The 19,676-nt window shown below is 38.6% G+C and overlaps 1 protein-coding gene across 1 annotated transcript in view; it reads right to left on the reverse strand.

The window, feature by feature from the left end:
* LOC109050441 (nuclear pore complex protein Nup214-like) overlaps nucleotides 1-19,676 on the reverse strand; it is a 49,426-nt gene that overhangs the window by 27,496 nt on the left and 2,254 nt on the right. The window contains 18 exon segments of the mRNA XM_042761429.1: nucleotides 1,590-1,692; nucleotides 7,841-8,011; nucleotides 8,119-8,302; nucleotides 8,726-8,730; nucleotides 8,821-8,904; nucleotides 9,157-9,242; nucleotides 10,851-11,033; nucleotides 11,317-11,339; nucleotides 15,204-15,353; nucleotides 15,424-15,504; nucleotides 15,605-15,699; nucleotides 15,926-16,059; nucleotides 16,142-16,583; nucleotides 17,441-17,599; nucleotides 18,384-18,510; nucleotides 18,747-18,813; nucleotides 18,921-19,027; nucleotides 19,112-19,215. Of these exon segments, the coding sequence (XP_042617363.1) occupies nucleotides 1,590-1,692; nucleotides 7,841-8,011; nucleotides 8,119-8,302; nucleotides 8,726-8,730; nucleotides 8,821-8,904; nucleotides 9,157-9,242; nucleotides 10,851-11,033; nucleotides 11,317-11,339; nucleotides 15,204-15,353; nucleotides 15,424-15,504; nucleotides 15,605-15,699; nucleotides 15,926-16,059; nucleotides 16,142-16,583; nucleotides 17,441-17,599; nucleotides 18,384-18,510; nucleotides 18,747-18,813; nucleotides 18,921-19,027; nucleotides 19,112-19,215 (2,305 nt within the window).

The following is a 19,676-nucleotide window of genomic DNA, read 5'->3' on the forward strand; positions in this document are numbered from 1 at the left end:
TGTGACAGAAAAGATACTGTACGGGGGTTTAGAGTTTTCCTCTTGAAGTCTCGAGAACTTTTTTATGTCAAATACTCTTATCATAAGCAGAAAACAAAGTTAACTAGTAATTTCAATGGTTATGCCATGCTTTGCCATCTACAAATAATTATCCTTATTTTACTACTTATATGTTTGATTTAAAATGCTCTTAACAATTTTGATTAATAATGTTAAATGTAGATGAAAAAACAAACCTGTTTTGAACGGTCAGACTCAGGGTCATATACGTATGTATGAAAGGTAAAATTAACTGTTTGCAGCATTGTTTTAACAAAAGTATCAATCTATTTTGCTGCTCACCGTGTTTTTGCTTCTGTTTCTAAAAGAACCGTGTGATCTGGAGCTCTTAATGGTGCTTTAGTGTCTTTATAGAGAAGCAATGCACACGGGAAGGGATTGAATGAAGCGTGTTTGGCTACAATAAACAATCCTGAGAGCTTGTTGTGTGAACAGCTCCGTTGTTTTGAAGTGCTGCTCACTTTATTTACGGTGCTGCCATTGCCATTATATCTTGCAAGGTCCAAGCTGAGGTCTGGGCCACGCTCCGCCTTTTGAATATCCCTGATTTACATTATAGTTAATGCTAACATCAACAACTATAACTGTAATAACTATAACAATAACTATGATAACATTAACGACACTGACAAAAATATAACTAAAATGTTAACAATACTTGAAGTAACTATAATGCAATTGGTAATACTAATGTTAATGACAATATAATTATTAATAATTATATCAATAACTGTAACATTAACTATAAATCAAATGATAATGCTAACATTAATAATACTGACAACTATAGCAATAACTAAAACAGCAAACAGTAATGTGCGGTGTTCTGTGATGGACAGATTTGTGTGGTCATGTAAGTCCAGCAATATGTCAAATGCTATTTTATGAATATTCAAAGCTATTCTAGTTTGAATCTTTTAATGTGCACTTCTGCAGTTAAATGAGAGCTGCTGTCTGTCACATAGGTCAACACACGCATCACGTGTCCAGCTGCTGTTGTTCATCAAGCAGCGCTGCAGATAAGAGGGTCTGAGCACGCTCACATTTGTAGTCTAAATGCACCCCTGAGGGCAGATGAGCTCATGTGAAAGGTTAAAACAGGACGCTGTACACATGCATAGCCCATTATAAACACAGACTTCACTCTGACCCTGTCGTCTGCCTCATTTTAGACCCAGAGAGAGAGGATTTCACACACACACACACACACACACACACACACACACACACACACACACACACACACACACACACACACACACACATAGGCAGTCAGCACAGTGAATGAACATCAGATTTCTTCTAAGCACTGTGCATAACGAGCATGTGTGATTTGTGGCATGAGCTCTGTGTCACAGCGAATGAACTATCGCAGTTATACAAACACAAAAACAACCCAGAATAATGCATACTGCATGCATTTTCAATCAGTGCTTATGCAGAGCTTCCAGCAGCGCTTTAGTCAGGGTGAAAATCATACAAACAGCCCATAACTCCCCTGCTGTGGTTGCAGTGTGAAGGTCTCTTACCTGATGGTTGTGGACACAGGTATGGGTGGACCTTTATTCTTCAGTTCCTGTACGTTTACCACCTGAGGAACCATCTTGAGTGTGGACTCTGTCAGAGACACTCCTGAAGAAAATGACAGACACACTGTAACAAACACATGAATACATGTGCGTAGCCCAAAGCAGCAGATATATTATTCATGAAGGAATATTCTGACATTATTACTTCAGATTTACATTTACATTTAGTAGATGCTTTTATCCAAAATGACTTACAAATGAGGACAATGGAAGCAATCAAAATCAACAAAAGAGCAAAGATATGCAAGTGCTATAACAAGTCTAAGTTAGCTTAATCTAGTACACGTAGCAAGGTTTTTTAAATTATATAATAAATAAAAAGAAAATAAGTAAATAAATAAATAAAGAGATAGAATAGGAAAAGAATAGAGCAAGCTAGTGTTAGAAGACTTTTTTAGCTTTTGTTAATTGTACAGTAGGTGGCCAACCAGAGTGTGCTTTCTACCGCCGCCGCTGCGTCTGCAAAGTGCATTTGCAGCTTTTGACCACTGAGTGGCGCTTTAACCACAAGTTATCAAACAAACGCATCAAAGCACATTTTCGCAAATAGACGTCAGCTTTGCCTCACTGGTGTGTTACATTTGATGGCTGCAGTCAGAGGAAAATGAAAGAAAAACACTGTAGTTAAAATATTTAATATTCACAGATGAAACTTTAGTAGCCAACTTATGTTATGTTCGTTTCTTAGAACGAATAAAACAGAATAAAACACGCACATACTTTGTGTCACTTAACCAAACATAAATTTTGACAGATGACTACTTGGGGAAAGATATCTGTCTGTACATGGATTAAAAAATTGTTGCCTGTTTTATAACATATTTCCATTATTTTAGTAAAACGTGACGCACTGAATAATTTCGCTCCAATTATTTAGGCCAAACTAAAACAAGAAATGAATAAATTAAACCTGGCCATGATTTAGCTAAATCACTGAAATTTAATTTACAGGTTATAACTGCATCTGTCTCAGTTGTAGACTTGTGAAGATTTATTTTTAATGTGGATCCCATACTGTAACCTAAAAGAAATGTGCTCTTTTACTATTCATATTCAAGTGTTTGTGCTGAAAATTGTTGATGCGCATGCATGACAGGGAAGCGCCTTCACGATCATTCTTTTTTTCTTCTTTTTTTGGGGTGCCTTACATACATGAGAAATATATCTACAGAAAGCTTGAAATGTCTACTTTTAAATAAACCAATTCCAAATGAAAGCAAATAGTCCCTGATTATGCACATCCTGTGGAGATGAGAGTCAGCACCGTGAATTTCATCTTGCAGCCAACAAGAAAACATTAGTTTATTAATAAATAATTAAAATGTCTCCTTTTCCACAATTATTAAGCTACTTCTGCCTGTGCTTTGTGGCAAACTTAATGCGTGTGCTTGAGTGCAGAATATATTAAGGCTCATTATTGATTAGACTGTGTTAATTTAATATAAACATGCGATTAGTTGAATAATGACTTAAATGAATGACTACTAGTAACTAGAATAATCTTACATGGGGGGGCAGACCTATTAAATACCCTCTAGACATCTCTGTTAAAGTTTTTAAAGCAATTTATACACATTTGCATAAATTCTGCCTTTAGAACGGTCCGTAAGAGAGATGCCTTAACATTGACTTTTCCTCTGAAACACAAAAATGAAAATTGAAATAAAATTTATATTTTACCTTTCTCCATTCTGCAAAAATAAAATAAAATCTAAAATAAAATAAAAAAATGGTGTAACATAAACCAGCGAACTGCAGAACACATTTATATTAATCATTTAATATATTATTATATATATATATATATATATATATATATATATATATATATATATATATATATATATATATATATATATATATATATATATATATATATGTATATATATATATATATATATATATATATATATATATATATAAACCAGACACCAAGCGGAATCCTCTGCCAGCTGCTCCACCAACACTAATAACACTACACAAGCTAACATCACACAAAATTAATTCTTGTGTGTTTTATTATAGTGTTTAAATGCTGATCTTATATGATCATATATATATATATATATATATATATATATATATATATATATATATATATATATATATATATATATATATATATATATATATATATATATAAGGCCCGGATTGGCTAATCGGCAGCAGCAGGATGATTCCAGGTGGGCCGGTCTGTTTTTTGGTCACGAGGGCTGTGTGTTGTCATGCTACTGGGTTGAAATATGCTGCCTGCACTCACAGCAGCCCTACTCTTTTTATTATTTTCTCGCAGCCCATATTATTATTTTCACCAGACCATAATAATAAAAAATTTTCAATTGATAATTAATCATTCTTTTTGCAAAAATCATTGTTATTTGTGAACGCAGGCGTTTGAGGCAGGCTTTAAGACCAAGCAGAATCCTCTGCCAGCTGCTCCCGCTTCACAGCGAGCGCGACTCATGCTAACTGCACCCAGGTTCACCATCAGCGTTTTGATTTTACATAATCAGTTTGAGGCGAATGCAACTTATTTATCATGAGCCCAACATTTACAAAGGCAGGAAAATGTTCGGTCTACCTGAAGGAAAAAACAAACAAACAAACCAAAAAAACCTAGTGTTGGCTATTCTTAAACTTGGACCTCATTATACTGAAGTATCAATCCAAACACCAGAAGCAACCTACACTCTCTTTAAGTGTTTTTTCATTAAAAGGAAGCATTTTTATTCATTCACAAGCTATATGGTTGAAATAATGTTTTAGTTCAAAACTTTAAGTGCCATTGTTAAAAAAAAATGCTTTATTGACTGATGTTTCATAGACCTTTAGATTTTTAATTATTAATTTTTTTATACTAGATTTAACTTGAATCTCAATACTATTAAACTGATTGTAAAATCTCAAGGAGTTTATAAGCTGAAATGGGTGAAAATGTCACAGTGCATGTAAAATAGCCTAAACGAACTTGCATCTTACATAGTAACCGAAGACCTTGATAGCATGTTACCATAACTAACTATATAATTTGATTGTTTTTAAAATGAACAATTCCTGTATAAAATGGGACAGCAACCTTTATATCAAACATATAAAACAAAAACAAATTGTCCACAGATGAGCAACGCGGGAAGCAGGTTCTGCACGAGAGCTCACAAAGTGAATGGGCATATGCACAATTTTTAGGGGGGAGGAGGCTTTTTTGTTTCTTAAAGTAATTTTCAGATGCAAGGAAAAAAATGAGATAAACAAACACGAAACTTGTAAATAGTTAACAACATAGCCTAGATTAACCCACAATAACAAAATGTAACCGATTAATTTGTTAACCCCCAGTATACAAATATGTATGGAGTTGGGCAGGTCATTCCACCAGGAGGGAACATTTAATTTAAAAGTCTGTGAAAGTGATTTTGTGCCTCTTTGGGATGGCACAATAAAGCGATGTTCACTTGTAGAACCCAAGCTTCTAGAGGGCACATAAATCTGAAGTAATGAATTTAGGTAAAGGGGTGCAGAGCCAGTGGTGATTTTGTAGGCAAACATTAACGCCTTGAATTTTAATGCGAGCAGCTATTGGTAGCCAGTACAAATTGATAAATAGAGGTGTGACATGCATCCTTTTTGGCTCGTTAAAAATTAATCTTGCTGCCGCATTCTGGATTAATTGTAAAGGTTTAATAGAACTTGCTGGAAGACCTGCCAAGAGAGCATTGCAATAGTCCAGCCTGGACAGAACAAGAGCTTGAACAAGGAGTTGTGAAGTATGTTCCGAAAGAAAGGGCCGAATCTTCTTGATGTTGAATAAATCTGCAGGACCGGACAGTTTTAGCAATGTGGTCTGAGTAAGCCAGCTGATCATCAATCATAACTCCAAGGTTTCTGGCTGTGGTTGAAGGAGTTATGGTTGATGTGCCTAACTGGATGGTGAAATTGTGATGAAATGATGGGTTTGATGGCACCACAAGCAGTTCGGTCTTGGCAAGGTTGAGTTGAAGGTGATGGTCCTTCATTCAGCAAGAAATGTCTGTTAGACAAGCTGAGATGCGAGTAGCTATCGTTGGATCATCAAGATGGAAGGAGAGGCAGAGTCGAGTGTCATCAGCATAGCAGTGGTATGAAAAGCCATGTTTCTGAATGACAGAACCTAATGATGCCATGTAGACAGAGAAGAGAAGTGGTCCAAGAACAGAGCCCTGAGGCACCCCAGTAGTTAAATGTTGCGACTTGGACACCTCACCTCTCCAAGATACCTTGAAGGACCTATCTGAGAGATAAGACTCAAACAACTGGAGTGCGGTTCCTGAGATGCCCTTTGCCCATAGGGTTGACAGAAGGATCTGGTGGTTAACTGTGTCAAAAGCAGCGGACAGATCCCGCAAGATAAATATTGAAGATTTGGAATCCGCTCTTGGCCATCTTAGGGCTTCAACAACTGAGAGCAAGGCAGTCTTGGTTGAATGTCCACTTCTGAAATCAGACTGGTTGCTGCCGAGGAGGTTGTTCTGTGTGAGAAAGGCAGAGACTGGATTGAACACAGCTCGTTCAAGTATTTTTGCAATGAAAGGAAGAAGGTAAACCATCATGCCACATCTCTGATCACGGTGACATCTGCACGTCCATGTGTTTTACAAGCTTCAATGTGAGCAACAGGAAATGTCAATAATAGCTTAATTACATCATTATATAATGCTTTCGGGTGGCTGACATGTCACGCATGTCACACTATGATATTTTGAAAGGTATCATCAACTCAACAAAACACCTAATGGTGATTTACTACAAAGAACATTTGCTGTTTTCCATTTGAAGTAAATGTTGTAAACATACTACTTCACTATAGAATGGCACAAAAAAAGTGACAAATGGGACACACATTAGTCCTCATTTACAAAACAAACATATGACAGAAAATTGTGCGTATGGTCGTTTCTATGCAAAACTTGGAATTTAATCAATGTGGACGTGAGCAGTGGCTACGATCGCACGTCAAGTCTGAGCTTGAGTACTCAAGTTTTAGAGTTAGCCTGGACTTGTGTGCAGCATAGTAAATCTGGCAGAGAATTGTATAATGACAGTATTTTGTTCATTTCATTTATTTTCCTGACCAACAACCAAAGCTCTTTAGTCAGTCATCATCAACCAGTAAGATTTTTCTTCACGTCTTTAGTTTTATATGCGCAAATAGCAGCATAACAGTAGACCATGAGGATACAAACTTTGTCACATCACGCATCTGCAGTGCTTCTGCGAATGGAGAAAAACAAATATATATTTCTTCTAAATAAATAACAGATTAACAAAAGAAAAAAATCTGTGCCACAAGTAAAGCATACGAATGTTTCATGAATCACACGTGAACCCTGTCTTAAGTTGATTTGTGTGCTTGGATCTGCACTCGTTTTTATGTTTTATTGATAAATGAGGCCCACTATATCTAATTCTTATCTAACTAAAATGTAGCTTTTATGAGTTCATTTTCTTAAGAGATGCACATGGAATATTCACTCTTCATGTCACAACCCTGAACTAAATGAAGTAAAAATATTAAGAAGCGATTAACTTAAAACTTAAAAGAAAACTTAAAAAACATAAAACTTCAAAGAAATGTTGTTTATATAAAACAAACTCTTCTGCTCACAAAGGCTCCATGTATGATAAACAGTAAAAACAGTAAAATTGTGACATTACAATACAAATTAAAATAACTGTTCTGTATATGATTATATTGTAAAATGTAATTTATTGCTGTGATCAAAGCTGAATTTTCAGCATCATTACCCCAGTCTTTAGTGTCACATGATCCTTCAGAAATCAATATAATATGCAGATTTGCTGCTCAAGAAACATTTCTGATTATTATCCATGTTGAAAACAGTTGCTGAACATTAGTGTGGAAACGGTGACACATTTTATTTTTCAGGATGTTTCGATGAATAGAAAGTTCAAAAGAACAGCATTTATGTGAACATACTGTAGGTCTGATGTACAGTGTCTGTCGCCCCCTAGTGTACAGATGAGACTGATGTAGGCTCAGTGAAAGTAATAAACAGACACCTGATTTAAATGCATTATTATAAAAATATTAGTTCTATGCAGTTAATGTCACAAACCTAAAACATCATCACTCAAATGTCATTTAAGAGTGTAAATGTGGATTTGCTGTGCTGTGATGGACGGTGTGTTTGTACCTGGTTTCTGGCTGGTCATATGTCTGCTGAGGGTGGCTCTTCCTGCAGTCTGAGGGGCGGGGATTGTGGTAGGCGTGCTCCTCTCTGTGGGTGGAGCTCCATGCTTGACTGTTTTTGTGGCTAATGGTGTGCTGTTGGCACTGTCCATGTTTATCTTCGGAGCTGCAACACCTTCAAGAGACGTTGTAAAGACTGTAAACAAGACTGGCAACATGTGTTCAGTGCGTTTTGAGCCTCACGGGGGCTGATGATGGGGATGGGGCCGGGGCCAGTCTGACCTCTGCTGAACGGACTGGACTGGATACTGAAGCCTGGCTGTAGAGGGTGTCGCGGGACAGTGGGTGTCAGCACCGGGACGCGTGCAGGCTCATCCTCTTCCTGGGCCACGGCCAGCGAGTCCTCGGGCTCTAAAGGCTGAGACAGAGATGAACTGGAGCTCACCTCATCCAGATCCTCATAGAACTGAGGAGACAGGAAGGCCGACCAAAATGCATAATACCTGGTTGCAATAATTTACAAAACAGCTCGGTCTTCTTATTTAAATTTATTTGCATTTGACAGTTGAGAGAGAGAGGTTTCCCGCAAGTGGGCGTGGTTTCTGCACTGCCAGTGGACACACCCCCACTGTTTGAGAGCAGAGAATACTACTTGTTTTTTCAAGATTTTGATGACTAATATTATTTACTTAGCGGCTTTTTTATCATTCAAATTTGGCTGGGTGGTTAATAACACATTATACTGTGGTGTGAAAAAATCAGAATACATATGTCGCTATTGTGAATGAACCATGCACAGAATCTAAACAATATGAAAAGCTTGTCCACAACAAGCATAAAGCAACCAAGATACCAGCACAAAAACACACTCAGCAAATTAATGTCTTACTGTTACTAACAAAGCACAAAAAATACTGAGACATCATTCTTTTGTTATCAATATGGCACACCCCTAGACACATGCACACAATCACAAGCACGTACCTGGAGCTGTGAAGTGCACCGGTGGAGTCTGTCGCTTTGACAGGAAGTTCCTCAGCTGTGACTGTTTGGCTGGGATCATTTTAGCTGTACACACACACACACACACACACACACACACACACACACACACACACACACACACACACACACACACAGTGACATCAATGAGGTCAGTGACAGATGCGTTCAGATCAACAACTCACTGTAGCTCATCTGTGAGCAGAAGCATCTTGAGTCTAATGGCATGAACAATTCAGACTGTGCTGCTGGACATGAGATGATGGACTGAACTGTAATGAACAGTTCATGCATGACAAGAGGAACACAAGCTCTTACATGGTGATTTGGCAGGAACCTTGGGTGCCGTTTCCAGACTGACCTTTAGAAGAGAATCCTTCAAACTCTCCAGTTCACTGTCCAGACTGTAAAACACACAGAACATGTGAATCTTGTGTGAACTTCTGAGAGTTTCATCCTCAGACAGAACGACACACTATCAAAAACACACTTTTTCAACATTGGCTGCAGATGTATTTCAGCCCTTCAGTAGAGATTGACGATATATGGTTTTTACCAATTAACTGACCTTTCCACTATATCTCCGATCCAGTTTGAGCTTCGGATGCATTGAAATATTTGAATTTCTGCTGCTAGACTGTATGCCACTGCCCGAAACCATGTGAAGTATTTTAATCAAAAATATGATTGTACAGTGAGAATTAAATTTTTTTCAACTAAAACATTATCTATTACGAACACAGTATTACTTTAATCACCACATGTCCAGAATGTCTCTGTGTGTATAATGTGATTTTAAACAATGAGTTTCTCCCTGTAGGATGATGTTGCGAGCACATCTGAAAAACAATGAAGGACACAGAGGGACATGCTTCATATTAAGAGTTCCAGACTAAATCATAAACCTACATGGCCTGCCTTCCTGTCAAACACATTTTGGGTGTGTGCGCACATAAAACAGTGCTCAAGTACCGAATTTAGTTCTCTTTCACAATTTCTTGCGCTTGAACGGTTTAAAATCTTTTAAACGCTTAAATTGGCAAAACTTAAAAACACATGGGTATGATAAACTTTTGTGATGAGACAAATTCAGGGTCTAATTTGTGAAGTGGTAGCACTTTTTTTTTTACCGGTAGTTGCAAACATTAGCTTTCTTGTTTCTCTAGCACAACCTGCAGAAGCACCTGGTTGTCTTAATTTCTTACACCAGCTGCCCAAAGGCTTGCCGTCTCTGCCTATTTCTTCTATCCAAGCCCAGTGAAATGTATTTATCAATTAGGACGTCTTCCCCATGCTTTATAAACTTACTCTCCATCCTGCCAACTATGTTTGTTTGCTACTCTCCAAAATTACATCTCTGCTCCTGCATCCATGCTTAGTAGGACTCGGTTGTAGATGGATCTCAACCACACTTTTTCCAAGACCCGCCCGTTCTACTTTAGATTGACTAGTAATGTTAGTATGGTTGAGAGTGAAAGCTGTATTCCTCTCATCCCACTGTTAGGTTAACCAATGAACTCGAACGTGATATCAAAAAGTTGGTGCCGAAAAATTTTAAGCACCTATTCTGTGAAAATGCATTCCAATTAGGCCTGCCAAGCAATTACAATTTTAACATAATTAATTTAATAATGTGGCAATTAGTTAATCTAAATTCATAATTCATAATCATATCGTCAGCCCTGATAAAATTAATATCATAACGTTATTACAAGGCCCTGACGAGCACTGTTAGACCGCTGAGGCAAACCAGCCCATAAAATGTAACTTTTAAAGCATTTTGTCAACAAATGTAACTTAATAATTTCAAATATTGGGTGGGAAAATTTGGCCATTTCTTATTATTTGGGAGGACTTACCCGCCTTAATATGTATGGTGGTTATGGCCCTGGGTTATAATCATTATGTTATTAACTGGTTACAGGCCATATTTTTCAAATTTAGTTAGCATTAATGGCTAAATCCACTACTGGTGGATCATGATGCCCCGTGCGGCGGACATGTGCTCTCACCTCTGTCTTGAGGGTGTGGAGGGCGCCTGGCTGGTGAAGCTCCACACTGACGTCCCTCTGTAGAGCCTCAGCTTGTGCAGGTCACTCTCCAGCCGGTCCAGGCGCTGCTTCTGCTGGTTAATGATGTCCAGGTTATTGGCCAGTGCTGCAAACAGAGCCTCTCTTTCCGGGGCGATCATGTGCCTGGGGGAGCAAACACTGACACTCATACAGTCGTTCACGTAACCATTGTCCATGACCATTTATAACCATTTACTTTAAAATGTGCATTAGTTTATTCAATTGGTAACATTGGAGCTGACATTTGAGTATGTTAATCCATTACAAAAAGAAAACAAAATCATGTCTTGAGACCACACTTTCACTTTGTGATGTTGCCTAGAATATAGTTAGAATGACAATAAAATTCAAAATATGGAGGCAAAAATGCCCCTGTATGGGTTTGTCTTATGATGTTTAGCAATACCACACAAGCAAGAGTGTTTTTTCCTGAATATCAGCATGATTGCAAGTGTGACTGATTTCATACAAGAGTTCAATAAACATTTAGTTAATATTGTGAGATAAATTTTAGAACAATATAGCCCCTTTCACACTGCACATTGGATTGCCGGGTCGCCTTCTGTGTGAACGCAAACACATCCCGGGATTGATTCCGGGATCGATCCCGGGTTGGGGACCTAGTAACATTGCCGGGTTCAGTCCCAGAACGAGCTCTGTGTGAACAAAAGCCAGAACTAATGCCGTAAAGGGTGTGTCATAGTGATGATGCACGTTATCGCGTGACTATTTTAGCAGGTGTATTGAAGGCAGATCAGCGTTCGCGAAAAAAAATAAATAAAAAAAATGTGCGAACTGTAATGAGGCAGAGATCAGTTAGTTCCTCACTTTCTGCGCTGATGCTGAGATCGTTCCCCAGCTTAAGTGAAAGTTAACATGCCTAGCGTTTTTGACTCATACATTACACGTAACATGCTCATGACATGTGTCTTTATGGGACCTTTACGGGTTGTGTGTGAACGCACGCACATATTCCGGGTAATCACTGGCAGTGTGAAAGGGGCAAAATCTAGCGATCCGGGAACAATTGCCAGGACACATTACCCGTGTATTTTCCGGAATCGCAGGGGCTTATTCCGGAAAGGGGCTTATGTGACCTGTGCTGGCAAAATGACAATGCCAAAAATTTGTTCTCTTTATTTTCACATTCTCCATGAAAAGACCTTCAGAATGATGTATGATTTATTGGAAATGGACGAAAAATTACTGAGCAACACCCATTTGAAGTCGATAGCGTCAGCAAAGTCAATTTTGAGAAAAATCTAGTTTTCTGAAGGTTTCCAAAACAAAATCATAGAGCAATATTGCATCTTTTCTTCCAGTTTTTTTCTTAATAATACACTGAACAAAATTATAAACGCAACACTTTTGTTTTTGCCCCCATTTTTCATGAGATGAACTCAAAGATGTAAGACTTTTTCTATGTACACAAAAGTGCGACTGACATGCTGACTGCAGGAATGTCCACCAGAGCTGTTGCCCGTGAACTGAATGTTCATTTCTCTACCATAAGCCATCTCCAAAGGCGTTTCAGAGAATTTGGCTGTACATCCAACCAGCCTCACAACCGCAGGCCACGTGTAACCACACCAGCCCAGGACCTCCACATCCAGCATCTTCACCTCCAAGATCATCTGAAACCAGCCATCCAGACAGCTGCTGCAACAATCAGTTTACATAACCAATAGAGTAAAACTGCACATTTTAGAGTGGCCTTTTATTGTGGCCAGCCTAAGGTACACCTGTGCAATAATCATGCTGTCTAATCAGCATGTTGATTATGCCACACCTGTGAGGTTGATGGATTATCTCGGCAAAGGAGAAGTACTCACTAACACAGATTTAGACAGATTTGTGAACAATATTTGAGAGAAATAAGCCTTTTGTGTACATAGAAAAAGTCTTAAATATTTGAGTTCAGCTCATGAAAAATGGGGGCAAAAACAAAAGTGTTGCATTTATAATTTTGTTCAGTGTAATAGCTATATTAATAATGACAATATAGCTATTTATTATTTTATCTTTGTTATTATAAATAAGAACCAATGCAAAAAAAAAAAAAAAAAACATAACAAATAAAACAAATAAAAAAACATTCAACTATATAAACAATCATACATAAAAACAAAAAAATACAATTAAGAAAAATGGGAAATCAAATGTAAAATATCCCTTTAGTGTGTCCATTACAAATAAATTATTATTAAAACTACAAAAGCAGTTAAATCAAGAGCAGCAAGTGATTCCCTCTTTTCTTTTAGCCTATTGTTAGATTAACATTAATGAGACCGACGGCCAATATATTAAGACCTACTGTAATGCACAGATCTAATATAAATGTTACACATCAGATGTTTTTTCCCCAACAGTTCCCCAAACGTTCACCTAAGACATTACTTGCGTGAATACTTAAATACTGTAATTCGGTTTATATTTATCATAATCACGCTCTGTTGGAAGCGTCTTTATGCAGGCACTTCGGATGACAGTCAGCGTGAGAAGCGAGCGGAGGACAGGTACTCCTCTCAGAAAATGTACAAATCAAATGATTCAGGGACTCCCTCATTAAGACAGTGACTTGTTGCCACCTACTGGTGATTTAGTATGTTAAAAATTCACCTTTAAATCAATTTAAGAGGGGAAATATTGCCCCTTATCGGTTCAATAAATTTCTGTCACTACTGTGAACAGGGTTCGTACAGAAACTGCAAAATGAAATTCCATGCAATGACTGTGGCAACTTTAACATTTGAAAGGATATTATGGCAAAGTTATCGCTCTCCTTATTCAAACTGATTTTTTTTTTCATGAATATGATTGACCTGGAGAATGAAAGTTGTATCATACACTTGGGAAATTATGAGCTATATCACCACTTAGCAACACTAGGGTGTATGACAATACACTTAGCTCAGGAGATATTCAGATACTTGGTTCACTAGAATGAGACAATATTTTAATACTATTTTTACATTTTTTATTTTTATTTTTGTCTTTTAAATCACACAAATCAAAACATTGCAGTTGTATTCTGAAATATTTTAACTAATCTAGGGCTGTAACTAATAATTGTTTTGGTAATCAAGTAATCTACTGATTATTTTGACAATTGCGTAATCTGATATTTTTTAGGAATACAAATAGACCGAAGTGAAAAACTATTTAAAAACTATGACTATTTATACATAAATTAACAATGAGGTAATAATAATTGGTTCAAATAAAGTATCAAAACCAAGTAATTACATGGTTTTATTAAACAACCCTGATAAAACAGGCCTACATACGTAATATGCGTACACAAAATACGAACATAACCAACTTAAGTTTATTATGTATTATAACAAATAGCTGCAGAGGGTGCCAATGGCCTGGCCATGCTTCACTTTACAGCTTGATTCAAGGACGTTTTAAATCCATGTAATTTTAATATTAGGCCACATGCAAACACGGAGCGAGGGTTTGAACTTTTATTTTGAAATCGGAGTAATATCGCGAGATCTCGTGCGCTGCTGTAAGCCCGGCGAAATGGCTCTGTTTTTATATCAGACCCGCTGCATCGTTAATTTTGCATAAAAATTGTTTTATCGAGGGAAAAAATTACTCTTATTTCATATATACTGCCCTTTAAAAATCCAAGTACTTTTCAAGTACCTTCTCAAAAATATGGTTGTTTTCAAGGGTTTTCCAGGACTTAAATTTCAAAAAGTCAAATTCAAGTACTTCAAGCACTTTAAGCACCTTGTACGAACCCTGTGTGAACTAACCACCACACAGAATATGAAGAATATAAAAAAAAGCTCTGGAAGTCAGCTGATACGACAGGCCTAAAACAGCCAATACTAGAGCAAAAACACACTTTCATAATTTGATAAAGCCATATTGTGATTTTGCTTCTAGTTTGACATGCCGTGCCAAAGCAATGGTGCAAAACACAATGTTAAAGACCTTTTTTGTTATTATGAGAAGTGTAAAAATTCTTCCGTCTCATTATGAAACTGTGGCCGGGCAGATTAGACTATGATGGGCCACGACAACCTAGATAATGAATGGGAAACACTACTTTACCTGCTCGGAGTCTGAGCTATTTGTAACTTAGATGTTTCATGATGTTAGGCCGTCTCTGCATGATGAATAATCTCATTGTTTGGTGGTGATCATCTAATTGTATTATGTTTTGTTTATGAAGTAACCTTCCTTTGTGAGACATTTCATTCACTGGATTATCAAAAATAGAAGATAATAAGAAGAACTCTCTAAAAATCTCATATCAGCCCTAGGTGCAGGTAGTACCTCTGTGGTGTCTCTGATTTCCAGTGTGAAGGCATGTAAGTTCTCAGAGTCTTTCCACAGGTCTCTCATGTCGTCTTTGCTGCCCACCCTGAAATCAGCATTTCTGCAGCGAGTCTTCAGATCGTCCAGCTCCTTCTCAAAGTGTCCTATCTGAGCAGAGAACAGAGCAGGCATCAGTATAACAGCTATTTGGATGTAAAACATGATTTTTGGGCTCTACCTCCTCCAGTATTTCAGTCATGACGGGGTCCGAGTCTTTCTTCTGCTGCAGGTGTTTCTCCAGTGCTTTTACAGACACAGTCTGCCACAAAACACATGGAAACACACTTCAGATCAGTCTGTGCAGGACACATGTGACTGGACCTCTCTGATGGTGGTTCGTCAGTTCTTCAGTGCTGTACCTGTGCAGACGGAGTGCTGGACGCAGGAGGAGCGACTGCGGCTGGTTTTAGTGAAGCGGCTGGAGGAGCGCTGATTTGAGCGGCACGAGACAACACTACAACAACAACAACAACATCTCATACCTTAATACTGCTTCTCTGATCATTGTAGGGGCCTAAAGCATGCAAAGAATGATCCTAAATGTGTATATACGATGATTTATGAATTTATCTTAAATACAAGAGTAATGTGAACAAATGCATCAAGTCCACCTATAGAATGTTCACAAATACCCCTTTATGGTAAGGTCTGGACGGAGAGGCTGTGAGGTAGGCGTGTACCTGCAGGGGCGGCTGGTTTGAGCACTGCTGTCGGCGGGCCACTGACCTCCACTGCTGCGGGTTTAGGCGTGGAGGTCAAAGAAAACGGCTGGGCAGTAGATGCGACTGACGGCAGAGAGTCCACCGCCAGAAACCTGCCACAGAACACGCCAAACTTTCATTTGCTGATCAATCAGGATTATCCAAATAACATTATATCTGAGATCACGTGCTCACCTGTCAGTGAGATTCATCCTGACAGCAGGTGTTGCAGGTTCCACTGGCGCTTTGGGGCCACTGATGATGGGAGACATGGCAGGTGGACGCTGAGGAGGAATGGCCATTGGAGCACTGCTGACCTCCTTCAGTGCTAAGGAGGAAGTGAAGGAGAACGCAGGATTGTCGGAGGAGGGTTTGGGAGCACTGAAGGAGAAACCAGCCGTGGTGGAGCCCAGCAAGAAGCCAGAGGGACCGGCAGAGTTCGGAGCAGGAAGAGAGAAGGAGAAATTTGTGGAGGACACTGAAGTGGGCATGGCTGAGGAGGTGGCAGCAGTGGCTGCTGGGGGAGGGCTTTTGAAGGATAAGGTGGCTGGGGGCAGGGATGTGGCAAAAGATGCTGGGAAAGATGGGAAGATGGAGGACGCTGCAGAGACGGGAGCAGAAGAGAACGACGATGACTCTGAAACAAAGTGTGTTAGAACACAACAAAGTCACCGGACTGCAAACCCTGCATCTTCAATCACTTCTAAATCATGATTCATCTGTGTTAGTCAATAATAGATTTAAAATGCTACAACTGAATTAAATTTGACTTCATCAAAGCAGCAGTAGGTTTGACTGGCACAGTAAAAGCCCCAATATACTTCAAGGGGAATCGAGGAATGAATTGGTGTGACATTTCAAACAAAATCAGCTTCACCTTCAAACTACCATTGATCTGTGGCAATAATGCAACAGGTAGAAATAACAAAGCCACCGCCCCTCGCGTCCGGACCAGAGAGGGGAGCACATGCGGCTGCCTCTACCTGGACCCCTCCTTTCTGAATGCTGCCGTTCCTTCACAGTTCAACGAGGACACCAGATCCCCTGTTCAGTTTGGACACTATTTCCCCTCTGAACACTTTATTACCATTTTGGGCATTTTATGTTTTGTTTTCTGTTAAATAAAAGCCTCTCCGAGGCCTGACGCTTCACCCACTGTGTCTGTCGTTTGCTCCTCCCACCACAGTGCTATATAAACCTGACTGGAGCAATGAATTCACAGCTGGAGCAAACATATCCACGTCGCTATGATCAGATGCTTTCTTAACTGCTGTTTTCTCACAATTGTCATTTTGTTGTGTGTTTGTTACTGAGAGCAAAGCATGCATCACATATTTTCATTTTCATCTAAATGTGTCGAGATGTTTGCTAACATTATACTGCTGCAAAGGCATATCCAATTTTTGACTCCTAAGGGAAGAACAAAGTATGCTGTGAGAAATATCGGGTGCTTTAAACATTTATGGAGAGCGAGTCTCATGGCTGTGGTCTTACTGGCAGCAGGCGCTCTCTCTCCATCCTCGGGCAGTGGGACGGCAGCCATGGTCAGCTGTTTGACCCCTGGGTTGAGGTTCAGTAAAGAGAAAGGAAACAGAACTCCATCTGTAGACAGCAGCATCAGTGTCGGCGCCGGAGGCAACCTCTTCTTATCAGCTGAGGACGCAAGAAGTGATTTTACAACAAACAAACAAGCAGTAGCTGTGACAACATGTTTACAAAACAGGGCTCATGAGTTGGTGAAAAGCCAAAAATTATTTAAATCAAATACAACTTATATAAACAATATAAACAAACAGGGATGCTTGATTAATCAAAACTGAAACAGTGATCTTAGCAATTTGCAATGATTAAATCAAAGGGTTTAAATAAGTTTATAGTCAGTTGTGCTGTGTATTTAAGGTATATCTACAAGCGATGTGAGTTTAATGCGCATTTGGAAACGCAATTCTAGCTAGGTTCAGTTCATTTACATTCACATAATTTCATCAATATATTCTGCCAAATAAAAGCTTCAGGATTTGACGTTAGAAGTATTTGAATGTTTGCAACTGAAAATTTTAAGACAAATACTTGTATTTTAACATGTAGTATTAGTTGGTCCTTATAAAGAGTGAACATAAAGTTGTTCTTAAAACTATTTCCATTAGCAATTGTCTTTGTTCTTTGTGTCTGTATGTCTCTGCAGCAGCAATATAAAACACTTTCTTAGGAAAATAAATGTCATATCAGTTCAAACAGACATCTAGAACTTTATTTGAAAGTGCAAGGTATTTAAAATGTGTAAAAGCTCTCTAAAACGTAATTCCTTGTTTAAGTGTGTCTTATTGAGTAATCAAAAATTTCCATGAACACCCACTTAATACATAAAGGAATTATGTAAGGAAAGAGTGCTCACTGCTCAGTCACAAAAACAATCTACCATCACAGGAGCTCTTACACAGGAGTATGTCCTCCTGGCTGGTGTAATCGATGGCCATGCCCACAGGAAGTGTGTCCTCACTGTTCTCTGTGACAAGAAGCTCGGCTCGACTGGTGTCTTCCAGCAACCACAGCTCCCAGTTCACCTGCAACACATCAGACCTCTGTGACTAACACTTCTGACCTGTGTTATTGTAGTATCACTGAGATACTATTACTACAAAAGCTATACATAGAATTTATTTTTATACTTTGTTTTCATTTTGTATGCAATTTTGACATTTTTATTAATTTATTTCTGGTGAACTATACCCTTAAGTTAAGTATCAAGTTTTTTTTTTTTAGTTTTAGTTTTAGTTAACGATAATAACCCAATGCTTACCTTGTCCTCCTGTTTAGCAATAATGCTGACTTCAATAGCAGCAGCCGATGCAGCCAATACCAGATCCCTGGACAGGAGAAATCCGTTTCATTTGATTCATGACAACTGATGTCCTGACTTTCTAGAGGACTAACAAAGCTAATGCAGAGCGCAGGACATGTAGACGAGTCTCACCAGTCCTCGATATGGCACAGGTAGTAGTGATGCTGCCTCTCGGTGCAGGTGCCGTACACCAGGTCATTGAAGTTCAGATAGCGCTCGTCTCTCTTCTCATCCTTTTTCTGACACACACACACAGTTGACACATTGTCATCATGGTCCTGTCTGAAAGGTTTTGTAGTGTGTGATTTGTAAGAGTTACTCACGGGCAACGATACGACCACCAGCTTCGGCGGCATCTCCAGAGACCCATCAGTCGCTGCGTATGCCACCGCAAAGTTAAAAGTGCTCAACCACAACACATCCAGCACTGTGGATCACACACACACACACACACACACACACACACACACACACACACACACACACACACACACACACACACACACACACACACACACACACACACACACACACACACACACACATAAGCACAGACTCTAACACTCAAGACCTCACTTATGAGAGTGGAAGTGATGTGCATATGGTATAAAAATGACTGTGGATTAACATTAATGGGCAAGTTTATATCTTTTTCTCTCATTACTCAATAATCATAAATTAATAATAATAATAATATTTATTATTCAGGGTTTTATGAAGGTAAAATCTGATAATGTCTCAATTACTTTTTTATTCATTTTACAAAAAAAAAAAACCTTAACTAGAATATGGAAATATATTTTATTGTATATCTCATCACACTGCAGAAAAGTGCTCCTTCCACAGTATTTTTTTCTAGTTTTCCAGTGCATGTCTAAAGATTCTCCA

Source organism: Cyprinus carpio, chromosome A7 (genome assembly GCF_018340385.1).
Source record: "Cyprinus carpio isolate SPL01 chromosome A7, ASM1834038v1, whole genome shotgun sequence".
NCBI lineage: Eukaryota > Metazoa > Chordata > Actinopteri > Cypriniformes > Cyprinidae > Cyprinus > Cyprinus carpio.